Source organism: Sceloporus occidentalis, unplaced genomic scaffold (assembly GCF_023333645.1).
Source record: "Sceloporus occidentalis isolate IW3139 unplaced genomic scaffold, rSceOcc1.0.p SCAF_5, whole genome shotgun sequence".
NCBI lineage: Eukaryota > Metazoa > Chordata > Lepidosauria > Squamata > Phrynosomatidae > Sceloporus > Sceloporus occidentalis.
In genome coordinates, this window is record NW_028316985.1 from 94,010,176 (window position 1) to 94,035,289 (window position 25,114).

The 25,114-nt window shown below is 37.9% G+C and overlaps 1 protein-coding gene across 2 annotated transcripts in view; it reads left to right on the plus strand.

Moving 5' to 3' along the window:
• The window catches only part of TAPT1 (transmembrane anterior posterior transformation 1), a 59,639-nt gene that overhangs the window by 28,807 nt on the left and 5,718 nt on the right, over window positions 1–25,114 (plus strand). The window contains exons 4-12 of one of the 2 annotated variants that reach the window (XM_089524761.1): window positions 381–404; window positions 7,676–7,838; window positions 12,235–12,370; window positions 15,326–15,423; window positions 15,625–15,694; window positions 20,182–20,262; window positions 22,270–22,379; window positions 22,957–23,016; window positions 24,351–24,419. In XM_089524761.1, coding sequence (XP_089380887.1) covers window positions 381–404; window positions 7,676–7,838; window positions 12,235–12,370; window positions 15,326–15,423; window positions 15,625–15,694; window positions 20,182–20,262; window positions 22,270–22,379; window positions 22,957–23,016; window positions 24,351–24,419 — 811 coding nt within the window. The remainder of the gene's footprint in view (window positions 1–380; window positions 405–7,675; window positions 7,839–12,234; window positions 12,371–15,325; window positions 15,424–15,624; window positions 15,695–20,181; window positions 20,263–22,269; window positions 22,380–22,956; window positions 23,017–24,350; window positions 24,420–25,114) is intronic. The other variant, XM_089524762.1, reaches the window with a different exon arrangement.

The window sequence follows — 25,114 nt, forward strand, 5'->3', positions numbered from 1 at the left end:
GGAAAAGATGGTCTAGGCAGGGCCTTTATAATGTTTATAAAATGTTTGAGTATCGCAGAAGGTACTGTGATTTAAGTAGATAATGCTTTTTATTAACATGTTAATTGGAAGCTTATTTTGAATACCACAGAGTGTCTTTCTCATTGGTTTTTCTGGCCCTCGGATGTCTCTTTTCCTCTGTCAGATGAAAAAAAAAACCAAGTTATATTTTGTGTAGCATACTAAATACATGCTAAAATACAGTAATGATTTTGAATAATGGATCTTACTATCTCCTAACAATTACCTTATCCAGTTTTTTTAAAAGTGCATTTTTAAAAGGGTGTATTTAAACTTCTTTGATTACAATTTCTTATTTTGCCCTGTTTGTTTTGAGACAGCTCTCACCGAGGCCTAAGAATGAGGTTGGTGTTTTTCTTTCTTTCTTAGCATGTTGTTGTGCTGATTGTTCGCATGCAGTTTTGTTAATAGTCAAACTGCAAACAAAGTGCAAACAATTCGTAGCTGAATGTAAACATTCCTGATACAAAGTAGTTTCTTTAACTAATATCAGGCACACAAGAATTTTATCCATCTACTCTGTCTTGAGTAAAACCATTTGATGCATGTATTACAACATGTATGTTTCATTACAAAATGTATGTTTCATTTCCACTTTTTGGTGTAATCTACAGCTTTAAGACCACAGTTAAAAATATAATGTGTCAATGAACACATGTTAAAGTATACCCTTAATATTTTAGATTATCTCCAAAAATGTAGTGTGTGAATCCTCTATTTGAGTTTTCTGTTTGATAGCCAAGTCAGATGAAACATCACCAATATGAACAGCATTTATTAACACATTCGCCATAGCAGGAAATGTCTCCTTTGACTCCCAAGTGGGTCAAATAAGTTACTTTTGTTTAAGAATGTGCAAAACATCTGAAAAATTGTACAGTTTTTCAAATTGTTTAAACAAAATAGTAAGTACATAGCTTCCCTAGCCCATTTCAGATTTCTAGATCCTAGATTTGATTTTACTAGGTATGCTATGAGAAAAAAATGGTAGTCGTATTAGTTAATATGGTCATAGAATAGCTGCTTAATGGCCACAGTGGTCTCAGTCATGGGAGGGGGCAATGAGGATCTGATGCCCTTCCTCCCTACCCTGCCCTCCTTCTTTAGGCCCTCTGAGCTGATGCATGTTCATCACAGCAGCCACAATGTTCTTCATGGTGATAGGAGGTCAGTGAAGATCTGGCAGCCTTCGTCTCTTCCTGGCCCTCCTTCCTTAGGAACTCTGGGCCTAGCTCTTGTCCTGTGTTATGGCCACAATTTTCTTGGCAGCAGTGAGGGGGTGGTGAGGATCCAGTGCTCTCCCTTCCTGCCCAGCTGTCCTTTCTTAGGCCCTCTGAGCCTGGCATTTGTGAGGCACAGTAGCTTGTGCTCTCATCAGTGGGGGCAGGGGGTGAGGATCTAGTGCCTTCCCTCCCTGTTTGACCCTCCTTCCTTAGGCTCTATAGGGCTGGTGCTTGTCCAGCATGGCGGCCACGATGGTTTCATTGGTGGCGGTGTATGTGTGAAAATCCGATGCCTGCCCATCTTGCCCGGAACTTTTTCCTTAGACCCTCTGGGCCTGGTGCTTGTCCAATGAAGCAGGATTACAAGTCTCAGCATCCCTTACCATTGGCTTTGCTGGTTAGGGTTTCTGGAAGTCCTAGTTCCACAACATAACATCTGGAGACCTTCATGAGTTCCACCCCTGATTTAGAGGAAAATAGATATCAGTTAGTTAACTGGAAAAGAAATGTCTGATGTCTAGAATAAATGTCATACTGACCTTTATCTGCTAACATGACAAAAAACATTCCAACCATCTCACTTGCAGCCCTCTGCCTCCAGAGCCAACAGGGAAAGAGCCTACCTGGTTCTGCTGGAATGCATCAACAGAACTATCCCTTTGGATTCCGGTCCGTGTCGCCTGTGCTGCTTTTTATACGAGAAAATAAAGAGAGATTAATAAAATTGAAAATAGTTCCACTTCTCTATAGAATAGATCAGTTTCATATGATATGTCGAGCCTCATTTTTCTTAGATGCTCTTGGACTTTCATTAGTAATGAGTCGTTCACTGATGGACTACGGCCAGCTCTGTAATGACACTTTGGTTGCCAGTTATGGTTATCAAGCTAGCTCAAAAAAGTCAGGAAAAGATTACATTCAATTAAATTTTTTAAAAACCCAGTCTGTTATATTAATACTTAGCTGGACAAAATAATTTTGGATTCACTAGGAGTTAAAATGACTAACAGAAGCTATCATACTTTGGGCATACCATGAGATAACATGACTTACTGCTCAGTAAAGCTGTAGGAAAATATGAAGACTGCTTTACAAGTGGATTGATTCTGTAAAGAAAACCATGGTTCTGAGTTTGCAAAACCTAAGCAGGGCTGTAGATGACAGAATTCTTGGAAGTCTCTCATCCATAGGGTTGCCAGAATTTGAAGCTGATGTGACAACAGATAACAGCAAAGCTGGGCTAAAAGGGAAAAGGGGATGGGGCAGAATCTTGTAGACTGATTTAATTTAGCATGAGTTTTCATGGATCCTCAGATGAAGTAGCTGGACAGGCTTTCCATTGAAAAAATCTTATTTCTATTAACTTGGCAACCAGTGGGAGCGCCCATGGGACCAGTGCCATTTAAAGATGTCACTTCTACTGATCCTATCTAGTGCATGTTTAAGGTTTTTCTTTACTCATTTAACATATTCATGTTAAGTTCATTTATGATCAGCATTGCTTGCTAGTGTTCTCCGTTACCAGCAGGTGGAGTCAGTGCTCTGCTTTTGTGAAACATATAAAGCATTTATTTAAACTGCTGTCGTACTGTATAATAAAGATAATACTGACTGCAACATATTAAAAACTACTTATGATCTGAGCCTTTGAAAAACTTTATTCACATCAGGAAATAGACATATAGATCCATTGATTAGTACAGATGTTTCCTGGGACAGCAATCTGACCAACAGAGCTGAGGTTGTTGTTTTTCAATTGTATGTACTAAAAGCAAGCTAAAAAGATGGCTGCTAAAATGCTGATATGTACTAGATGCCAGCTAAAATACTACATGCTCAGCTAAAAACAGTTTTGCACATTTTTGTAATTATTGCATGTGTGTGTTTTGGGAGGAGAATTTTATAATGATGGGCCGGACAACCATTGGTAGCATTTGTCTGTATACCTTAAGCTCTTAACTAGCAGGTGGCAAGGGCTCTTTTTATTTTGTTGTTGTTCGTGCCTTCAAATTGTTTCTGACTTATAGTGACCCTATCATGGAGTTTTCTTGGCATGTTTCTTCAGAGGAGGGTTGTTATTGCCATCATCCTGAGATTGAGAGAGTGTGACTTGACCAAGGTCACCCAGTGAGTTTCCATGGCTAAGCCGGTATTCGAGCTTGGCCTCCAGAATCATAGTCCAACACTAGAATCAGGGAGTCTGAAGAGACCGCAAGGGCCATCCAGTCCAACCCCCTGCCTTGCAGGAAATCTAAATCAAAGCATCCCTGACAGATGGCCATTCAGCCTCTGTTTAAAGACCTCCAAGGAAGGAGACTCCACTACACTCCGAGGGAGTTTGTTCCACTGTCGAACAGCCCTTACTGTCAGAAAGTTCTTCCGAATGCTGAGGTGGAATCTCTTTTCCTAGAGCTTGCATCCATTGCTTTGGGTCCTAGTCTCTGGAGCAGCAGAAAACAAGCTTTCTCCCGCCTCAACATGGCATCTCTTTAAGAATTTAAACAGTGCTATCATATCACCTCTTAACCTTCACTTCTCCAGGCTAAACATCCCCAGCTCCCTAAGTCATTCCTCATAGGGCATGGTTTCCAGACCCTTCACCATTTTAGTCGCCGTCCTTTGGACACGCTTCACTTTCTCCACATCCTTTTTGAATTGTGGTGTCCAGAACTAGACATAGTATTCCAGGTGGGGCCTGACCAAAGCAGAATAGAGTCGCACTATTACTTCCCTTGATCTAGACACTATACTTTTGTTGATACAGCCTAAATTTGCATAGGCCTTTTTAGCTGCCACATTGCACTGTTGACTCATGTTCAACTTGTGGTCTACTTGGACTCCCAGATCCCTTTCACACGTAGTCTCATTCAGCTAGGTGTCCCCCATCTTATATCTGTGCATTTCATTTTTCCGCCCGAAGTGCAGTACCTTACATTTCTCCATGTTGAAATTCATTTTGCCAAGCTTTTTAGTCTATTCAGGTCATTTTGAATTTTGATCTTGTCCTCTGGGGTATTAGCTGCTCCTCCTAATTTGGTGTCATCTGCAAATTTGATAAGTATGCCCCCAATTCCGTCATCCAAGTCATTGATAAAGATGTTGAATAGCACTGAGCCCAAGACAGAGCCCTGTGGGACCCCACTGGTCACTTCTCTCCAGGATGAAAAGAAGCCATTGTTGAGCACCCTTTGGGTTCAGCCGGTCAATCAATTACAAATCCATGTAACAGTTACTTTGTCTAGCCCAATAGTGTACTGTTATTGTTGTTTTTAAAGTTCTAGCCCAATAATGTACTGTTATTGTTGTTTTTAAAGTTTTAATGGTTAGTTATTTTGTTTTGTTTTGATAGTTTTATTGTTCCATTCAGGTTTAATCTGCATTGCATTGGTGGTCATTTAGGAAGAAGGGTGGTAGATAAATATTAATAAAAATGTGAATAATAAACTAGGTAATGGATGAATAAAAACTCCATTGGCCCAAATAAGATATAAGAGAACATTTTGCAACTTTTTTTCTCCTTCCTTGGTGGCACACCTGTGTGCATTGTAGAAGTCTCTACATAACTGTTTGAAACTAATCTCTGTATATCTATTGTTTCTGATTTTAGTCTGAACTAGGATGCTATCTAGCAGCTTTGGAACAAGCTATGGATATAAAGTACAGTTTGAAATTAGTTTAGGATCCTGGCTTGTTTCAGAGCTTTGAACCATAGTCAACAGTACACCTCCTGTAATCCTTTACCTTTGGCCATGCAGTTAAAGCAGATGGATAGTGCACAGCATTTAAAGCAGTACTACTTAAAGTGATGGTCTGTGAATCTGTCCCAGCCCTCAAGCTATTGGCTGCCTATTTGCAGTTTCTGGGGGGGGGGGGGGGGAACAGTTGTATCCAATGGGGACAGGTATAGTGCTGGCTCTTGACAATTTGTGTATAAAGAACTTGCTAGTGCCCACAGTTAGCATGAGAAATAATAATCTGTAGGCTCCTAGGTTGCCTACCTTTGAGCCTCTATTGCTGTAGGATTCTACCCCCCCCCCAAAAAAAAAAATACTATACAGTACCTTCTTTCCCCATTTTCTTCAGAATTAGAAGTATAAACCTATGTCTAGTCACTGGTCTAATTTGTACGGGACTCAGTAATGCAATCTCTACAATGTCTGTATGAAGACTTTTTTTAAAAGAAAATCTGTTTTACTTCATCACTTTGTGTTTAAAACATTTCCATTTAGCTATAAATGTCTAAATTTCTTTGCCTTCCCAAGTACAAATCTGTGTAGCATGCCCCAAGCATTTTGTTAAGCATCTGCTTGCTGATTATATTTTGGATATTCTGGGTCATTTCTTGAAATAGAAATTGACCTTGTTCAGTTCAAAATGTTTATGGAAGTTTTGTGCTTACAGCAAAACAGTTTGTTTTCTCTCCTCTTGCAAATCACTTTCAATATCATTTTAATATGAGAAATGGGAAATAAAAATGCCAGCTTTGAGTCCTAGATCAATAAGAGACAAAAGCTAAATATGTTGTTAACAAGAAAACATACACACAGTTTAGTAAGAAAAATAATGTCCCTTAGTCCAAAAATTTGCATGGCAACTGACATATGATCAATAATAACAAATCTGGCATGTAGGCGTACATCTAAATGACAGAACACATACAAAAGACAGATGGAAAAGGAAAAAAAGCAAATCCAGGCACCAATTAACAAGTAGTTAATATGGTGGAAAAGAAGCAGTTTAGAAAGAGATGCAGCAGATTAAAAAGAATCATAGGCCTGTTACAGACAGCCAAAATAAAGCTGCTTCGAGTCACAGTGGAGGTATGGTGTTTCAATGATGCATGCGTCCTAAGAATCCAGAAGCCACACCAAAGCCATGCTCCAGTCCTTAGGGCTGGAGCGTGGCTTTGGTGCGATTTCTGGACTCTTAGGACGCATGCATCATTAAAACACCATACCTCCACTGTGACTCGAAGCAGCTTTATTTTGGCTGTCTGTAACAGGCCATAGAATCGTAGAGTGGGAAGAGACCACAAGGGCCATCCAGTCCAACCCCATTCTGCCATGCAGGAACTCTCAATCAAAGCATCCCCGACAGATGGCCATCCAGTTTCTGTTTAAAGACCTTCAGGGAAGGAGACTCCACTAGGGAGTGTGTTCCATTGTCGAACAGCCCTTACTGTCAGGAAGTTCCTCCTAATGTTGAGATGGAATCTCTTTTCCTGGAGCTTGCATCCATTGTTCATGGTCCTGTTCTCTGGAGCAGCAGAAAACAAACTTGTTCCCTCCTCAATATGATATCCCTTCAGATATTTAAACAGGGCTATCATATCACCTCTTAACCTTCCCTTCTCCAGGCTAAACATCCCCAGCTCCCTAGGTCGTTCCTCATAGGACATGGTTTTCAGACCCTTCACCATTTTAGTCACCCTCCTTTGGACACATTCCAATTTCTCAATGTCTTTTTTGAATTGTGGTGCCCAGAACTGGACACAATATTCCAGCTGAGGCCTGAACAATACAGTGGCACTATTACTTCTAATGATCTAGACACTATACTTTTATTGATGCAGTAAAATTGCATTGACCTTTTTAGCTGCTGCATCACACTGTTGACTCTTGTTCAATTTGTGGTCCACTTGGACTCCTAGATCCTTTGAACATGTACTCTCCTTCAGCCAGGTGTCCCCCCATTCTATATCTGTACTTTTCATTTTTCTGCCCTAAGTGCAGTACCTTACATTTCTCCATGTTGAATTTCATTTTGTTACCTTTGGCCCAGGTTTCTAGTCTATTCAGGTCATTTTGAATTTTGATCCTGTTCTCTGGAGTATTAGCTATTCCTCCTAATTTGGTGTCATCTGCAAATTTGATAAGTATGTCCCCAATTCTGTCATCTAAGTCATTGATAAAGATGTTGAATAGTACTGGGCCTAGGACAGAGCCTTGTGGGACCACAATGGTCACTTCTTTCCAGGATGAAAAGGAGCCATTGTTGAGCACCCCTTTGGGTTCGGCCAGTCAACCAATTACAAATCCATCTAACAGTTCCCTTGTCTAACCCACATTTTACAAGCTTGTTTGCAAGAATGTCATGGGAAACTTTGTCAAAGGCTTTAGTGAAATCGAGATATAGTATATCCACAGCATTCCCTTCATCTACCAAGCTTGTAATTTTATCAAAGAAAGAGGTAAGAAGAAGAACTGAAGAGTGGATTACTGACAGTAACCTGGGTCCAATGATCTACTATTTGATGCAAAGCTGTTTTAGAAATAATGACTTTGAGGCCTATTTATTTGTTTTGAAAAATTAATTTTATATTGGTACTATCTGGCTTCAGTCTGCAACTGTATAAAATACACTCCTTATTTTGTGTACTTCATGTATTTCAGTGACAGGCGTTTGCTGCAGCCTGCTCAGGTCTGTGATATTTTCAAAGGAGTTATACTGGTAATCTGCTACTTCATGATGCACTATGTTGACTATTCCATGATGTACCACCTGATAAGAGGACAATCTGTCATTAAACTCTACATCATCTATAATATGCTCGAGGTAAGCAAATAGGCAATAGGGCTGCTGTCAAAGCACATATTTTTTTGGACATATGAGAGCAAGGGCAGGCAGCAGGACATACACACCACTGACCCTCAGTAGATCATGGCTTCAACGCTCCTCCTGTTGTCTAGCGACCATGAGAGTTTTTCAGTGCTGGAGGGCAGGCAGAGGGGAGCTTGCAGTTTAATGCCCAGGAGAGATTTTCTTCATAAAAAAATATTGGGTCACTTTTGCTTTTGAAAAAGCCCCCTCCAGCCTGAAACAGCACTGTGGGGCAAGGGGTAAACAACAACAACAACAACAACATTATTATTATTATTATTATTATTATTATTATTATTACAACAACAACATATCAGTGAGCCATGGGAATACAGGAAAATTGGAGGGCTGCAAAATAGGGCTTTGGAGATCATTTGCAGCACTCAGAACATACCTTGCCCATCAGTGTGGTAAAGCCTTGTGGCCATACTTTACTGTTTTTGTTTATTTGTTTACTATGTAAGTGGTCCACACCTGTTGCAAGTAGTAAATTGATTGGTAACCATTATTTCATATTTTAGTTTATTTAGTATTTGATAGTACACATAGCTTCAATCTGCTTAGTTAAAAACAAAAACAATCCTTTAGCCTAAAATGATGTATGCTGATCTAATGCATTAATAGATCAATTTTAGCCCAGTTCTTAGAAGTGTAACAAATAGTGCTAGGAGTCTTAACAGATACTTTAAGAGTATTGCGCTCAAGCATAACCAGTAGAATTTTTTTTTTACTATGTATAATAGGAACACCTTTTGTGCCCTTTCCCTCTCTCTCACACACAGAAAGATACCACAAAGCAAACTGCTTTTAAAAGTTCTTCAAGTTCACAAGTCACTTACCAGTAGAAACAGAGTTACAGAGGCAGCTGTTTCAGGCAGCATAGGAGTTATCCTTGTAACAGCTGTGTCTGATAGATTAAGGGGTGAAACAGACTACTGCTTTGCACTGCCATCTGGGCAGCTTCAGAGCATGATGTTTTGATGCCACATGCTCTGAAGCCACCTGGAAGACAGCTGCACACCACCCAGCTGTCCATATGTGGGCCAGCCTTCAGACGCTCCAGCAGCACGACATTTAGACACCACATGCCGCCAGAGCACCATAAAGCCAGCTTTTGGCTTCAGCAGAGTCAAAAGCTGGCTTTTTGCTAACGCAAAAAGGAGTGGCTGTTTGCTTCTCCTTTTTCAGCCAGCAAAAAGGCAGATTGAGGCCGCAACATGCGGTTGCTACAGCCCCAATCCAGCTTTGTCGGGGCGGCTTGAAGCTGCTCCTTTGGGGCGGTCTGTTTCACCCCTAAGTCAACTTTGACTGCTGCAGGATCAAATTGTGAGTTTCAAGGCCTCTCTTATACGCAGTCTGGAGCTTACTTAGCAAAATACAATTGCAGTTGACCCTCCATATTTGTGGCTTTGACTTTTGCGGATTTGATTATTCACAGATTTGATGAGTAGGTTCTCTCCAGAAATCTCTGGGTCTTCCAGCACAACTGTATGGTCAGGTCCATCAGAGGTTGCGCTGGAGGTCCTCCAGCACAATCTTGTGGTCAGCCTCTGGTGGATTCCTAGAGAGGTTTTCTTTCATGTAAAAAAATTGTGGGTTTTTTTATTTGTGGGTTTTCCACTTTCATGGGGATCATGCACCTCTACCACAGAGAATATGGACGGTTCACTATAATTCCATGTTTTTTGAATTGGAGTAAATAATTGCTATTACTTCTTGGGTTGTGTGTTAAAGTTCTTTATCTGGAAGAATATAGTAACATTTTAGGCTTATTTACATATATTAGGAATGGTCAGAAGATAAAATAGGATTTGCAGATAGAGTATTAGTTTACTATAAATCAATGACTGTGTCTGACTGAATAATAGAAATTTTCTCCCTTCTCAATTGTGCTTTCGGCATCTTTGATCTTTTGTAACACACATGTAAATATGTACTTATATATGGAAGCTTTGCCTTCATATGGATGCTAGGGAGTTGTGGGTAACTGGTTCCATTACTTGATCTGTTGTATCTGGTTCCACACATGTCCCAGCCACTATTTGGTAACTAGCTACAGTTGGTGGATTGCAAGATCTACTCACACCTCAGATATACTTTATAGAGCAAAGCTTCACAGAGTTGGTGTGGCATAGTGGTTAGATTGCTGGTCTGGAGCTGGGGAAATCCATTTAAATGCACATTTAGGCTTAGCATCCTGATTGACTTTGGACTAGTCACCTGCCTCTGGCTAGTGGGCAAAATCCACTGACTGACAGTAGTAAGGATGTGTTCTCAAAGTGTGCTTGCAGGTACCATTCAATTGGATTGGCCCATACCCTCATCTGTTATTGTCAAACCCCAGCTCATCATCTTTACTTCTCACACTTTAGCTTAAAATAAAAAGTAGCAGGATGACTAACAATATACAGTTAAACAATAAATCAACATTTGTATATCAAGAATTTACTACAGCATGAAACTACTGAAAATAATGAACTATAACATCAGTAATGTACTGCAGAAAGAGCTACAACATGAAACAGAACTAAAACCTTTAAAAGACTTGGACAAAAACACATTTGAAAATGTTTTGGTTTAGTGCCAGAAAAAATGAAAATGGTATTCAAGAAGGTTTTCAATGGAGGGGATTGATGAACGGATGCATCCTCTGAAAAGGCACTTTTTCCCCTTGAATTCATTATTCTATCAAGAAAATACATTTCTAGCCTTCATTCACATTATCAAATTTTTCTGTGCTACAATGTTGAGTGCCCTCCCAACATTGGATTAGATCCAGATGTTGTCACACAACAGAAGTAGATGCCTATCAGGGTTGAGAGGAGAGCCATCAAAGACTTGCTTTTCCTACAGTAGGCTCACTGTGAATGTCTGTGAGGTCAGCTTATGCTGATGAAATCAGAGCAAGGCTTTTGCTATGTGCTGTCAGCAGTTGCCCCCAGTTATCCAACTTGTTATAGCTAGATAATATTAGAAGCACTTTCCACAAGACTGATTCTTTCCCTGTGAAGAGTAATATGGAATAGCATATGATTTGTTGTTATCATGTGCCTTCCAGTCGCTTCTAACTTATGGCGATCCTAAGGATAAGCTATCATGGGGTTTTCTTGGGCTGAGAGTGTGTGAGTCCCCCAAGGTCACTCAATGGGTTTCCATGACTGAGCTTGGATTTGAACCCTGATCTCCAAGTCCACATCCTGCACTCAAACTGCTATACCACACTGGCTCTAGCATATGATAGCAATCCCAAATGAGTGTGGCATGCTTGTATGCAGTGGGAAGGCTTGCAGTATACCTTGAAAAAGTAAATAGCTGTTGCTATATCTATTCTATTTATAAAAGTAGGGAGACCCTTTATAGCAATCATTCTTACCTCAACCCTATCTTGGTCAATATATGGGCAAGATTCACAAGTTCAGAGGAGAAAATAATTCCTTCAGGCAGCCTGTACTACATGTTAATCAACACAGAAGCATTGCCATTCCTTGCAAAATATTTCATCTCTGAAATATGATTTGCTGGACAAGAAGAAGGTCATATAATAGCCTAGAGTCTTCATGTTTCAGCATAGTGCCAGTATAACTGTGTTAAATCCCACAGTTCCACAGCCAGTTTCACTACAGGCAACAAGGCCTTGAGCTCACCCATATGACACAATAGTCAGTTACTTACTAATATTCCAAGTTAGAAGTTAGGGAGAGGAGAGCTTTGTGTTATTTTTAAATTATTGGTTGCACTAGGGGCTGTCTTTATGCAACCTGAAAAAGCTTGTGTAACTGCATTAACTTAGTGCCCCTATAAGATTGTGGAGTAAGTATGTAGTAGCCTGTTGTTTTTCGCTGTGCACTGCTATTGTTCTCTTGTCCTAACTTTCTCCTTCTCTACCCTGTCCAGTATTCTCTGGGGATTTTTGAGAATCATCCTTAAATAAAGATGGTGTTTTGTGGCATAGTGGTTTGATGCTTGGACTGTGACTCTGGAGACCAGGGTTCAATTCTCAGCTCAGCCATGAAACCCACATGGTGACCTTGGTCAAGTCACATGTACTCGGCCTCAAAAATTTATAAACAACTAAACAACAAGTATTGCAAATGTAGGAAAGAAAAAGGATCAGTATACCATCAATGGGGGACATGCATAAAAGTAAGGTAATTTTGGAACTTCATACATCAAATAATTAAGAAAATTCTAAATGTAAGATTTTGAATGAAATCAGGAGTTGCAATCCTAAGTATTGTATTTGCATTATGACAGTGAAGTCAAATGACATTTCTTTAAGAGAAACAGTTTATAAAAATTTTTTATGCATATGTTTGTGCTCTCTCCCTCTCTCTTTCTCTCTTCAATGCAGGTAGCTGATCGTTTGTTTTCATCTTTTGGTCAAGATATCTTGGATGCTCTTTATTGGACAGCTACAGAACCAAAGGAAAGAAAAAGAGCACACATAGGTGTGATTCCCCATTTTTTCATGGCAGTGCTGTATGTCTGTATCCTTTTGTGTGACAATTAAAATGTATTTCATCTCTATCCATGCCAAAATACTTTTAAAAATCCTGAAATTAATGTAAAATTCTTTTAAAATCTACAAATCTGCTCTGGAGTACTGGTGTGATTATTTTAGCAGGTTCTTTCTCAATGCAGGTTGGGTCTCCCTTACCTGGAATTGCAAAAGCTGAAATATTCCAAAATTTTCCACATCAGTTGCTTCTAATGGGTCAATGTACACAAACTCCCAACTTATGGAATGGCCTGCCGGACAAGATCCGTCAAATTACCAATCTAGAGAGCTTTAAAAAGGCCATTAAAACGGATCTCTTCCGGCAGGCCTTCCCAGAATAAAATGCTCGGCCACAAATAAGACTTCCCATCCAGTGAACTCTGCCCATGATGATTTTATTTAGCTTAGTCGGTTTTAATATGTAGTTTTTAATCTTACATTGATTAATCTTGTTTTAAGGGGGGTATTATGTATATATGTATGTATTTTAACCTGTAATGTGAAAAATAAAACTCTTTTTTTTTAAAAAAAAAAAAAAGAGAGAGAGAGAGAGAATTTAGTAGTTTTTGGTTTGTGAAAACCTAGAATTAAGAACAGCTTGGTTTTACGGTACTTAATGGACTTGCAAACTAGTGTAGTATAACGGTTTGCATGTTGGACTAGAACTCTAGAGATAGTGTGTGCTTGTGGACACAGTAGTGGCTGCACACACATTGTTATTATCATCATCATCTTCATCATTATTTTATTTTCTTACATCCCGTCTTTCTCCCAACACAGGGACTCAGGGCAGCAAACAGCAGATTTAAAACAATGCAATTTAAAAACAGTACAGTGTTAAAATATATAAATAGAAAAGTGGGGAAAAAATTAAACCATTTTAAAAGTTAAAACAGTTACGAGTTAAAATCAAATATTGCAATACAGACCTTAAAAAATTTAAATAGTACAACATTCCCAGACCTTATCGATTTGCAAAGACCTGCCCACACCAAAATGTCTTTATCTGCCACAGGAAGGATATAGCAGGGATGGAGTCATCCTGGCCTCCCTAGAGAGGGAGTTCAAAAGCTTGGGGACCACCACTGAGAAGGCCCTCTCTCTTGTTCCCACCAAATGAAAGGATGGTAGGACAGAGAGAACGGCCTCTCCAGATGATCTCAATACTTTGATGGGCTCATACAGGGAGATACGGTCCTTCAAATAGCCTGGACCCAAGCTGTATAGGGCTTTATTGGTCAAAACCAGCATTTTGAATTGTGCCTGAAAATGGACTGGCAGCCAATGGAGCTGTTGCAACAAGGGAGTTGTATGTTCCCTGTAGCCAACTCCAATTAATAGCCTGGCTGCAGCTCTTTGGACCATCTGAAGTTTCTGAGCACCTTTCAAAGGCAGCCCCATAAATAAAAGAAAGTGTCTTCAAGAAGTTTGATAAATTCACTGCCCTTGCCTTCTTGGCATGGCCATTATTCCCTCTCTTCTTTGTCATTTTGATACTAAGGTGGCAAAAGAGCCATATCTTACTGGTTACCAAAAATTTTACAGGCCCAACCTGTATTGTACATGTATGTTAGTTCTTTGTGATTTTAGGGAGGGGAAACTGCAAAACCTATTTTTTAGAAAAGTTGAAATAGTTCATGAATGAAATTCTTATAGAAGTTAACAGCCATATTTGAGCATAAATAGCACTAACCTGCATTAAAGATGCCTTTGTCATTTTTAAGAGATTAAAATGTTCTAGTTCAAACTAAAAACAAGAAGCAATTTTGTTTCTTGTGTCTTTCCAATGGACTATGTGTATTCATATTTTGATAATGCTTTTTATGCAGCCTTCTTCATACTTAGCCTTGGTCTGTAACTATTCCACTGCTCTGCAGTTAACTGGAGTTTAGTGTTTCTATCTAGTGCTAAAACTCTGAGATAAGATTGAGATACTCTTGCTGTACTGTCCCTCCCAGTGTGCAAGAGTCTCCTGCTTGAAATAGGAAATGACCCAGGTTCTTCATATGAATGTATCCAAATGTCCTTGTCCGAATCACAAAAAGGTTTGTTTTCTTGTTATCCCAAGAAAGCAATAAAATGGTTGAGTCAGAATTAAAGCAAAGATGAACAAAGACTTTCTGCAAGAAATGACTGAATCCATAATTGGTCTTATTTTGTGGTGGTGATGCTGACAAAGAATTCCCACTCTTTTTCCACCATTGTGCCCATACAATGCCATTCTGGTTGTAAAATTGCTTTTTCACATAGATCTGGTGGTGCAGCCTTTGAAGTTCTGTTGTAACAAATTTGCAATAGAAAGGTGTTTGCTATTTAACTACTCTATAGAAGGCCTTAGATATCACTGTCATCATGGGTTGTTCAGGGTATGAAATGGAAATAGGAATGACACCCTCAGTCCCACAAAGCAAAGGCAAAATTAAAATGTAATAAATAAATTTTACATTGGCTCACTTGAACCTCTCCCATTTTTCTCCTCAAGGAGGGTTGTAAGAGGGAGGAAGAAACCATCTGACATGTATTTTAAGATATTACCTGATTCTGTTACTGTATTATTTCCTAGTAGTATTCCTCAAGATATTTACTCATCCACTACAACCAGCAATGAATATTGGCATCAACAAAAGTCAAGACAAATTGGGAACTGCTGGCTAATGGGTATTAGTATGTGAAGTTATTATTTTAGGAGTTCTGCCTTTTAATCTCCTCTCTATATTCTTTCATACTGTACCACAAGGATTTTTCTTCCATATATTCCAGATACTGTTTTCATAGATAGTCTATAGTATGAAGGATAGAAATCAAAATATCCTGTATATGGTTGCCATATTTAAATAATACATAAAAATACATAATACATGCTTGTTTCTGGAAGAATTCAGAAGACTGTATGTAGCAGGCTAATATTTTCGTAAAGCCTTTTCCTTAACATATTTGACTACAGTCTTGCATGCTATCCTTATAATGGTCCAAGCAACAACACTCAATGTAGCCTTCAATTCCCACAATAAATCACTTCTAACTATCATGATGTCTAATAACGTAAGTGTTGGATAGATGTAATACTTGCCTTACAGATTTTAACAAAATGTTACTCTTACGTTCTGTCTTTCTAAAAATAAATTATGATGTAGCAACACTTCTGTTAATGTATATCAATGATTTTGTAGAACATGTATTTTAAATTGAACTGTAAAAAAAGATGAAATCTGAAATGAGAATGTTGCTTTCTTTAAATTACAGTTTGTTGAAATAAAAGGAAGTGTCTTCAAGAAGTTTGAGAAGAACAATCTGTTTCAGATGTCAAATAGCGGTATGTATATTTACGTGGTTTATCATAATCCATCAAGTTGGTATCTTTTAAGCTATGAGTGAATTTGATATAAATACAGAGTGTGTAATCTTGTCATTTAACCAGTGAAAGAAGCAGGCAGGTTAGAGAATGTTTCTTCTGTCTTGGAGAGTGACACCAAAATGAAGTCATAGATTAGTTATAAACACATGTGTAGCTTACACTTACAGAGTATGATCATTGTACGGTCATTAGGCTCATCACTTTTCTTATTGCATCACTGACTTTTTAAAAGATCTGTATTCTACTTGGTATCTGGATACACCACTTTAACTGGTTTAGCTCCATCCTGTGGAACCATGGGATTTGTAGTTTTACAAGGTCTGTAGCCTCCTCTGCCACAAAACTACAAATCCCAGGATTCTGTAGGGTGAAGCCATGGCAGTTAAGGTGGTGTCAGCTGCATTATTTCTACATTGTAGGTGCACCTTATGTCAGCTTGACTCTGAGAGAGAGGTTTTTTAAACATAGTTCTGATTCATGCATACATACCAATGGGAATAAATTATAAAAAGTCATGTGCAATGTGTATTTTCTAAAACTGATAATAAAATCAACAGAATTTTTTTCCCATTGATCATTGGGCTGGAATAGTAAGCAATGAAATGGTGACTTAGACATCTGCCATTAGCTAAAGGAATTAAAAGGCCACCAGATAGCTGGACCACCTTTTCATGGCCAAAAAAGCAATGTGAGCACATCAGCCTGACTCTAATTAGATAGCAGTGCTGTTTTACAGCTCATCACTCTTCAACACCATACAGTTATCTCCCAATACCTTTCCACCATGTCTTATCTTTATAATGTACCAGCCTGAAGGTAAAGCTTGTGTCTTATAGTTCAGTTGATCCAAGATACTTTTTTTCTTGAAAACCATATAAAGGGATAATAATAATGAATAAGGACTTCTTGTAACCCATTCTAAAGAAAGTTGGAATGGATACCAGCCTAATTGAGCAGACTGCTGAGCAATTTGTCTTTAGCCTTCTCCAAAGCTGATGAGAAAATAATTTCCCCACATTTGGTTTGAACAAGACAGAGGACTTTCTTCAGTATCCCCCCTCCCTCTATCAAATGTGATTCATTTTGCGCTCAGTATTAAATACCACTGTATTATAACCTTATTTAGCAAGGCCTTGGTCTTTAGAAGCTGGATTATACAGCTTGACTTGCTATAAATAATTCATGTTATGTTATGTTTGTTTTGATCAAGTATTATTTTTTCATTGTTTTTCCCTCTATTTTGGTTGTTGTTTTTGATGGCTTTTTGCTTTTGGATTTTTCAAATTGGTTGCATTTTGTTATAGGTTATCATTTTGCCTTATCTCTCCTGATCTATATGAGGAACAATGGGATGTTTTTGTTTGTTTATTTGATATCATATTTATTTTATTATTTATTTATTTCACTTTTATGCTGCTTTTCTCCCAGAAAGGGATCCAGTGCAACTCCCCAGATAAAAACACTTTAAAAACTTTACAACAAAAAATTAAAAACAATTAAAATAATCTTGTTAAAATACCATAAAATTTACAAATAAAACCATACAAAAGTTTAAAACATAACTTAAAGACACTCGCCATATAAAAGCCACTCTATCAGAATTTTAAAAATCCTGCCTGAATCAAAACCATTTTTACTTGACAGCAAAAGGTAAAAAAAACCGATGGTCAACAGATTGGAAATGATCAATATACATCCCCATCCACAAAAAAGGAGACACAAAAGACTGCAGCAACTATAGGACCATAGCAGTCATCTCCCATGCAAGCAAAATTATGCACAAAATTCTGCAATATAGTTTCCAACCATACATGGAGAGAGAAATCCCAGAGGTCCAAGCAGGGTTCAAGACAGGAGGGGGCACTAGAGACCACATTACATACATATGATGGCTAATGGAGAGCACCAGGGAATTTCAAAAGAAAATCAGCATGAGCTTTATAGACTATAGCAAAGCCTTCGACTGCATAGATCATGAAAGGCTATGGAATGTCCTCAAAGACATGGGAGTGCCAACACATCTGATAGTCCTGATGAGGAATTTGTACTCAGGACAAGGGGCTACTGTCAGGACAGGATGTGGAGAAACAGAATGATTCCCAGTTGGCAAAGGGGTCAGACAAGGCTGCATCCTTTCACCCTATCTGTTCAACTTGTATGCAGAACATACTGTATAAGAAAAGCAGGCTTGGACACAGAAGAAGGAGGAGTGAAAATAGGAGGAAGGAATATCAACAATCTAAGATATGCATATGACACCATAGTACTAGCAGAAAACCACACAGACCTGAAACACCTACTACGGAAGATCAAAGAAAAAAGTGCAAAGGCAGGTTTAATGTTCAACATAATGAAAACAAAAATAATGACCACCAAGGACCTTCACAATTTCAACCTAGACAATGAAGAAATAGAAATAGTAAAAGAGTTCTTATACCTGGGGTCAAACATTGATAGAAATGTGGACTGAAGCCAGGAAATCAAAAGAAGATTAAGAATGGGAAGAACGGCTATGAAAGAACTAGATAAGATCATCAAATGTAAAGATATGCAACTGAGAACAAAAGTTAGAATCGTACAAGCTATTGTATTCCCTACCATTTATGGATGTTAGAACTGGACAGTGAAGAAAGTGGGTAGGAAGAAAATCAATGCATTTGAGATGTGGTGCTGGAGAAGAGTGCTGAAGATCCCATGGACAGCCAAAAAGACAAATGAATGGATCCTGGAGCAGATCAAGCCAGAGATCTCCCTGGAAGCCAAGATAACAAAACTGAGGCTGCCATACTTTGGGCACATCATGACAAGGGAAAACTCACTGGAAAAAAACAATAATGCTAGGAAAGGTGGAGGGAAGTGGAAAGAGAGGAAGGCAACATGCTAGATAGATAGACTATATTAAGGAGAACATGGGTATGAGTTTACAAGACCTATGCAGAACATTGGAAGACAGGGAGTCTTGGAGATGTCTCATCCACAGGGTTGCCATGGGTCGAGATCGACTCAAGGGCAGTTAACAACGACAACAAAAGGTAAACAGGGAGGGGGCCAGCCTAACATCCCACAGAAGGGTGTTCGCCCCATTTATCTTCCCATAATGGCATTACATAATTCCACTCTTCCTTGTAATTTTTCAGAGATGTATTATTTAATATTATTGTCAATTTATCCATTCATGCCATTTCAAAAAAAAATTAGGTACCAGTCTGAGGGTATTTCCATACTCCTCCACATTCTGGCATATGTTATCCTTGCTGCTTCTATCATATATAACATCATTCTCTAGAATTTCTTTTCCAGCTTACTACCCAAAGGGTGTAGCTTATTTAACAAATATATTTCAAGATCCCCAAAAATTAAATAAAATGAACCATTCCTCTAATAAGTATATGTATATTTTCCAAAACTTTCTTACCTTTTCACATTGCCACCATGTATGGAAAAAATGTATTTTTAATTTCCCACATTTCCAACATTTGTCACTCATATTCCCTTGCATTTTGGCTAATTTATCTGGCATCAAATGCCATCTGAATAACATTTTAAAAAATAATTTTCCTTTAAATTATAACTTCTTGTGAATGTCAAATTTTTGCCCCTAGATTTTTTCCAGTTGTATAGTATGTTTGATATTTTAGTTCATATATTAATATTTTCTTTAGTTCTTTCTTTTTCTGCCTCTAATTTCAAAATCTTGATGTATAATTTGGCTATCATGCTTATTTCCACTCTGAATTATTCTCTCCAATCTCCTGATGATTAGATTCTGTCTTTTGACATAGTGTAGATGTAAATCTCCTGATAGACAAAGACCATGTTTTGAAAAGATGTGAGCATATGATCCTGAGAAATGCATGATGCAGTCTTCACTGTTCAGTCTTGCCTAGTCTCAGTGCATTACCTCGACATAGTAGGCTTCTCTAAAGGTTGGATAACAAGCTCTCAGAAGCTTTGTGGATATTGCTGGTGTTGCTTGACTAGAAGGCTTTTTTACCCGGTCTGACTGGTTGGAAAAACTGCTGACCAGAAGCAGAACATCGGCAATCTCTGACTTACGTACTGTATATCTTGCATTTGCCAGAGGCTAGTCGATTGCTCTTGGCAGACACACAAGAACAGCACAATTATAGCAGTGAAATGCTGTGTATTTTATCAGAAAATGCTAAGATCCTTTTAATTCATTAGCTTTCATTGCCACTTGATCATGGTCAGCAGGCAGCAGTGTTAACCTGTTGTTTTCTCTCATAATTAATTCTTGATCCACAGCTCTGCAGAGGTAAAATAGTATATTCTTCTCTATTCCCAATCCACCCATCCCATGAAACAGTGCTTGAAAAATGATGGATGATGTATATATATATATGGCTTCATGATGATTCTTCAAAATAATACCTCTAGGGAAATTAATTCTTTAAAAATAAAAATGAAATCATTTTTCTTTTTAGATATCAAGGAGAGATTCACCAACTATGTGCTGTTACTGATAGTTTGTTTAAGAAACATGGAACAGTTTTCTTGGAATCCAGGTAAAGTCTGCTTCTAGACAAGATACAGAAAAATTGAAACACATTGACTGTCAGCACCTGCCCATGATTTGGCTGTACCAGTTTTGATTAGAAGGATGGTTCACTTTATTTAATTTGTTGTAATTATACTTGGATTATAATTAAAACATATTAGTTGAGGTCTCAGTATAAAGTTTGAAAAACATTTGGGTTATGATTTGCTGATAATTATTTAAATGGTTTAATTCAGCTAAAACTGTTCTATAATAAATATTTATAGTGTAATGTTTAAAATTATCTCATTTGTATAACAGAACATATAGTGTTAACTGTTTTTATTTGATTTTTAATTTGTGGTTTTAACTTTGTTTTTCTGTAAGATGGTTACCCATTTTGAGGAAGAATTGTTGAGTTCAAATAACATAACATGCATAGAGCTCTGTTAGTTGTTAGTTCAAAGGTTGCTACTGTATTTTTTTTTCATTATTTTAAACATACAAAATGAATGTTGTAGCAATAACAGAATGTTGTAAAATAGTATAGACTGCAAAGTTGCCTATGGCTTTGTAATGTGAGCAAAAAGCTGAGGACTTTTAAATTTTGTGTTGTGTCTAGTTTGATCCAAGATGGGCTAAGTGTGGGCCTTCAAATGTTGGACTGCATTCCCCGGCATTTTTTTCTGTTGGATATGCTGGTGAGGCTGATAGGAGCTGCAGTCCAAAATGTTATGAGGAAACATTTTTTTCACACTTGAATTAGATTCCCCACAATAAACTCAACAAGATCATTATTCAAGGTTAGACTCTACTGTTTCTGTCAATAAAGTGTATCCAGTGATGACAGTGACTGGAATTTGCTGGGCTTAAATACACCCATTTCAAACAAATGTCCTTCAGTACTGAGAGTCCATTCCTAGTGAAGCCCATTCATAGTGAAGCCAGTTTGCTACCCATGCTGTAGATCTGAGGAGGAAGTGAGTATGAAAGCTACTGCTCATGTGGTCTTTCCTTCCAAGAATTGAGATATTCACATTGGTCACAGTCTAGAATCCCATGCTCACAGAGGCCTTCAGCTTTCTTGGCTTAGACAAAGGAGCATTTAATATTGGTTTTAAGTCCTACTTGTGTTTGGAAGGCAGGGCTGGAGACTTTTCATGGGAAGAGAAATCTTTTCTTTGGGGCATTTCCATTGCATGTGAAGCAACTTCTCTTCCTTTCCCTCAAACTGCTGTTTCTCCAAAATGTTTTGACACCAGACTTGGGCTAAACATGTTAATGAGAAAGATGTCAGTCCTTTAGGGTACTATTAGTAGAGGTAGAAGCTACACATTTTTAAAACATTAAGACTTCTTTCTTGACTTTGCAGCCACCTATTTGCAGCCACTAATTTGAGAATGGTGCCCAGACTCTAAAAATTGTTTCCAGTAGTTGAGACCACTGCAAAATGTTTCAGAATCTTGGGATGATCTCTGTGAACCTTTATGCAAATACTTAGTTATCGTATTGTTGCCAATTATAGCAAAAGGTTTCTTTTCCCAGGACAAGTTATCTGTTCTGATTCAGAAAATGATACCCAGAAAGAACTTTGAATGATACTTGAATCTGTGAGAAAAGGAACTGGGTTGTTGTTGTTTTTTTAGCTTGCGTGTACAGGTTTTACCCAAACAACAATTGGAAAGACACTGTGCAACACAATGTTAATGGCATGGAATACCACCCCCCAAATTTTTGTTTTACTTTTTTTTAGTGGTATTTAAAAAAGAAATCCTCCCGATTTCTCTTCTCCAAATTGGGAGACATTCTGAGGGGCCGTGGGGACTTAAATGATTGCTTTGTTTGTCCCTTGCAAGCTATAGTTTATTCACCTCTGGCTCAGAGATTGTAGGAAAGTATGCAGTTCTTTCTCAGTATTTCATTGTTTAATCTGTACACCTTCATACCTTCTACTTTGAAGAATATGTATTCACATTTTAGCCATTTGCTTTTTGTCTCATATCAACATTCTATAAATATTTTTTTTTCATTACAGACCATCTGTGGGTGTTGTTTCCAGATGTTTGTATGGTGATTGCATCAGAAATTGCAGTGGACATTGTAAAGCATGCTTTTATAACAAAATTCAATGATATCACTGCTGATGTAAGTATCTAGTTTATCTGCTAAACATTTAAATTTGAAATTGAGTTGGCACAGACCATACTCCTCTGTTTGCACAGCATTCCGTTCGTTTGTTTAATTTATACCATGCCTTTCTCCTGTTAATGGGACTCAAAGCAGCTTATAATAATTTAAAACAATATTCATGTAATCTTGTATTACAAACATTTTTAAAACAATTAAACAATTCTTTTAAGCACATTACTACTCTCTGTGGGTGCTTCAGCATGGTTTCTGCCAGTGCTTCAGATAGAATTTTTTTCTCTTTTTGAACCATGTATATCTTCCTTCTCTCTTCCCTTGATGGAAGTTACCTGCTTATACACATAGGCAAGAGGAGCCCTATTTTCATTTAATTATCCACTGAAAGATAGGAATCTTGTTGTTAATACTTGTTCTTCCCTGATGAATGAGTCTTTGAAGACAAATGGAATATATAACTCCAAGATGCAGGTCTCGAATTTATTTTTATAGTTAAAATTTGTAACAGTAATGATTATACTGGGAGTATTGGTTTTAATAATAACGTGTGGGTATGTGTTTGTGGCTTTGTTCTCAGGTCTACAGTGAATATAGAGCAAGCCTTGCATTCGACCTTGTTAGCAGTCGACAGAAAAATGTAAGTGGTAGAATGAGAATGGCTTATTGTTACACTAACTGATACATTTGCTTTCCTTCTTCAAAATGAGAGCTAACTGTATCCTTAGACACTTTGTTTTCTAGTGTTAAAGGTAAAGTTTAATTTGTACTGGAAATTGAAATGATATGTACAGATGTAAAGAGATTTATTTAAACTGTCCCGTTAAAAGCAAGTTTACTTTCTGTCTTAACATTCTATTTGAAAATGTAGTTATCTGCAGCACTAAAACTACTTCTTCTGCATTAGCATGCTTTTCCGTTATTCATTACTTTTGCAGCATAGATCTGTGGACCATTAGAATCAAGGAACATAGCTCACTGGTAGTTTTTCATGTTCACATCTCTTTGTGAAGTTTGGTATACTTTACTCAAAAATACCCCCAACCCCATGAGGGTGTACTGTAATATTGAATATTCCTTTTGAAATGATGAAGGTTTTTGCCAGTATAATCACAGATAAGCCATTAATGTATTTATGTATGACATAGGAATCCCAATTTTAAAGTTTATTCTATAATCACACAAGGATGCTTGTTACACTTCATATCTTCTTCATTTTTCATTAAACTCGGGGCCTAATTTAGTAATAGTCTGCTGATGTGGTGTGAATTGACTTAATCTTTCCCTGTTACCTATTAATTTTAAGTTGCATTAATTCTGCAAATATATATTGGCCTATCTGCAAGCCACATTTTGCCAGTTAAAATACGTTTTTGTATGTGTTACTGCATTTTTTGCTTTTTAGAAAACTATCAGAGTGCCTTATACATCTTAAGAGTTTCTTTTCTAAACAAACAAACAAAAAAAAAAAAACAGGAATGGTTTTTACAATTAAAAACAATACAATCCCTACCCCCAAGTTGTAATCTAAAAAGACAGACAGCAAAAGGGGAAAGGAGTGGGGTGGAAAATGTAAACAAAGACAATTATTTGCCAATTCTTAATATTGTCTGGAACGTATAAAACGCAGTGTAAAGAAGCCTTGGCTAGTTGGGAAAAAATAGCTCAGAGAAAAGAGGAGCCAAACATTTCTGGGTTTTTGGATGAGCCCATGGGGTGGCCCTGCTTCCTATCTGTCTCTTTGCTACAGCCTGTTGGAATGGCTGTGGGGAGGAGAAACATAACCGGATGGACATAGCTTATCAGCAAAGAACACCCTGCATAACTTCTCTGCCCCTGTTACAGCCTGGTGGGTACTTCAGAGAAGATGGATATTATCTAAAATGTGTGACTAATTTCAGTGGAACTTGTTCTTTTACTTTCATTTTCTGCTACTATATTTTTAAAACTCAGGTTCAGTTCTTTTAACCCCAGGCATACACAGATTACAGTGACTCTGTTTCCAGAAGAATGGGTTTTATTCCGCTCCCACTGGCTGTTTTAGTAAGTCATATTTTTTATCATTTTGCAAAATCCCTCAGTAGCTGGTAAAAAAAAACCACACCAAAGCCCAAAATACTGTTTATTTTTCTGAACCTTTGAATTAATATCTCTGTAGGGGGAAGCTGTGTGAAGCAAACAGACTGAGCAGACTATCCACATATTGCTAAGTAAACACACAGTTGATAAAAATATTAGTTTTGCCAATGGAAAACACAGGTACTACAGCTCTGTGGTAGAGAGCATAGAGAGATGTAGCCTTTTAGATTAAGAACTAGTTTCATTTACTCTGTTCCCTGACAAGAGGTTATTAATATTTCTGATTAAATTGAAAATCAGTTTGCAGAGTGGCTGTTGGGAAGCTGTTCTTGTGGGTGGGTTGTTTATGTATTCATAGATGTGAAAAAAGTAATTCTTGTACTGGCCAGTGTTTTCATTCCAGTACATCCCACTCAGGGCCTAGTGCAGACGCAAGAATCCCAGTCACTTAATTGTGGTGTGAGATGGCTAGATTTCATCTCTTATTCCTAAGTACTCCTGCATGCAGCTTTCCTCCACTCTCCATTTGCCTTTTTTTTTTTTTGGCACTTGTATTAATTACTAATTAATAGTACTAACTATGGTGTGAAACAGACAGGCCAAATAGAGTGGCTTGTGGCCACTTTGGGGGGGGGTGGCGTTTAGATGACGCATGCCCC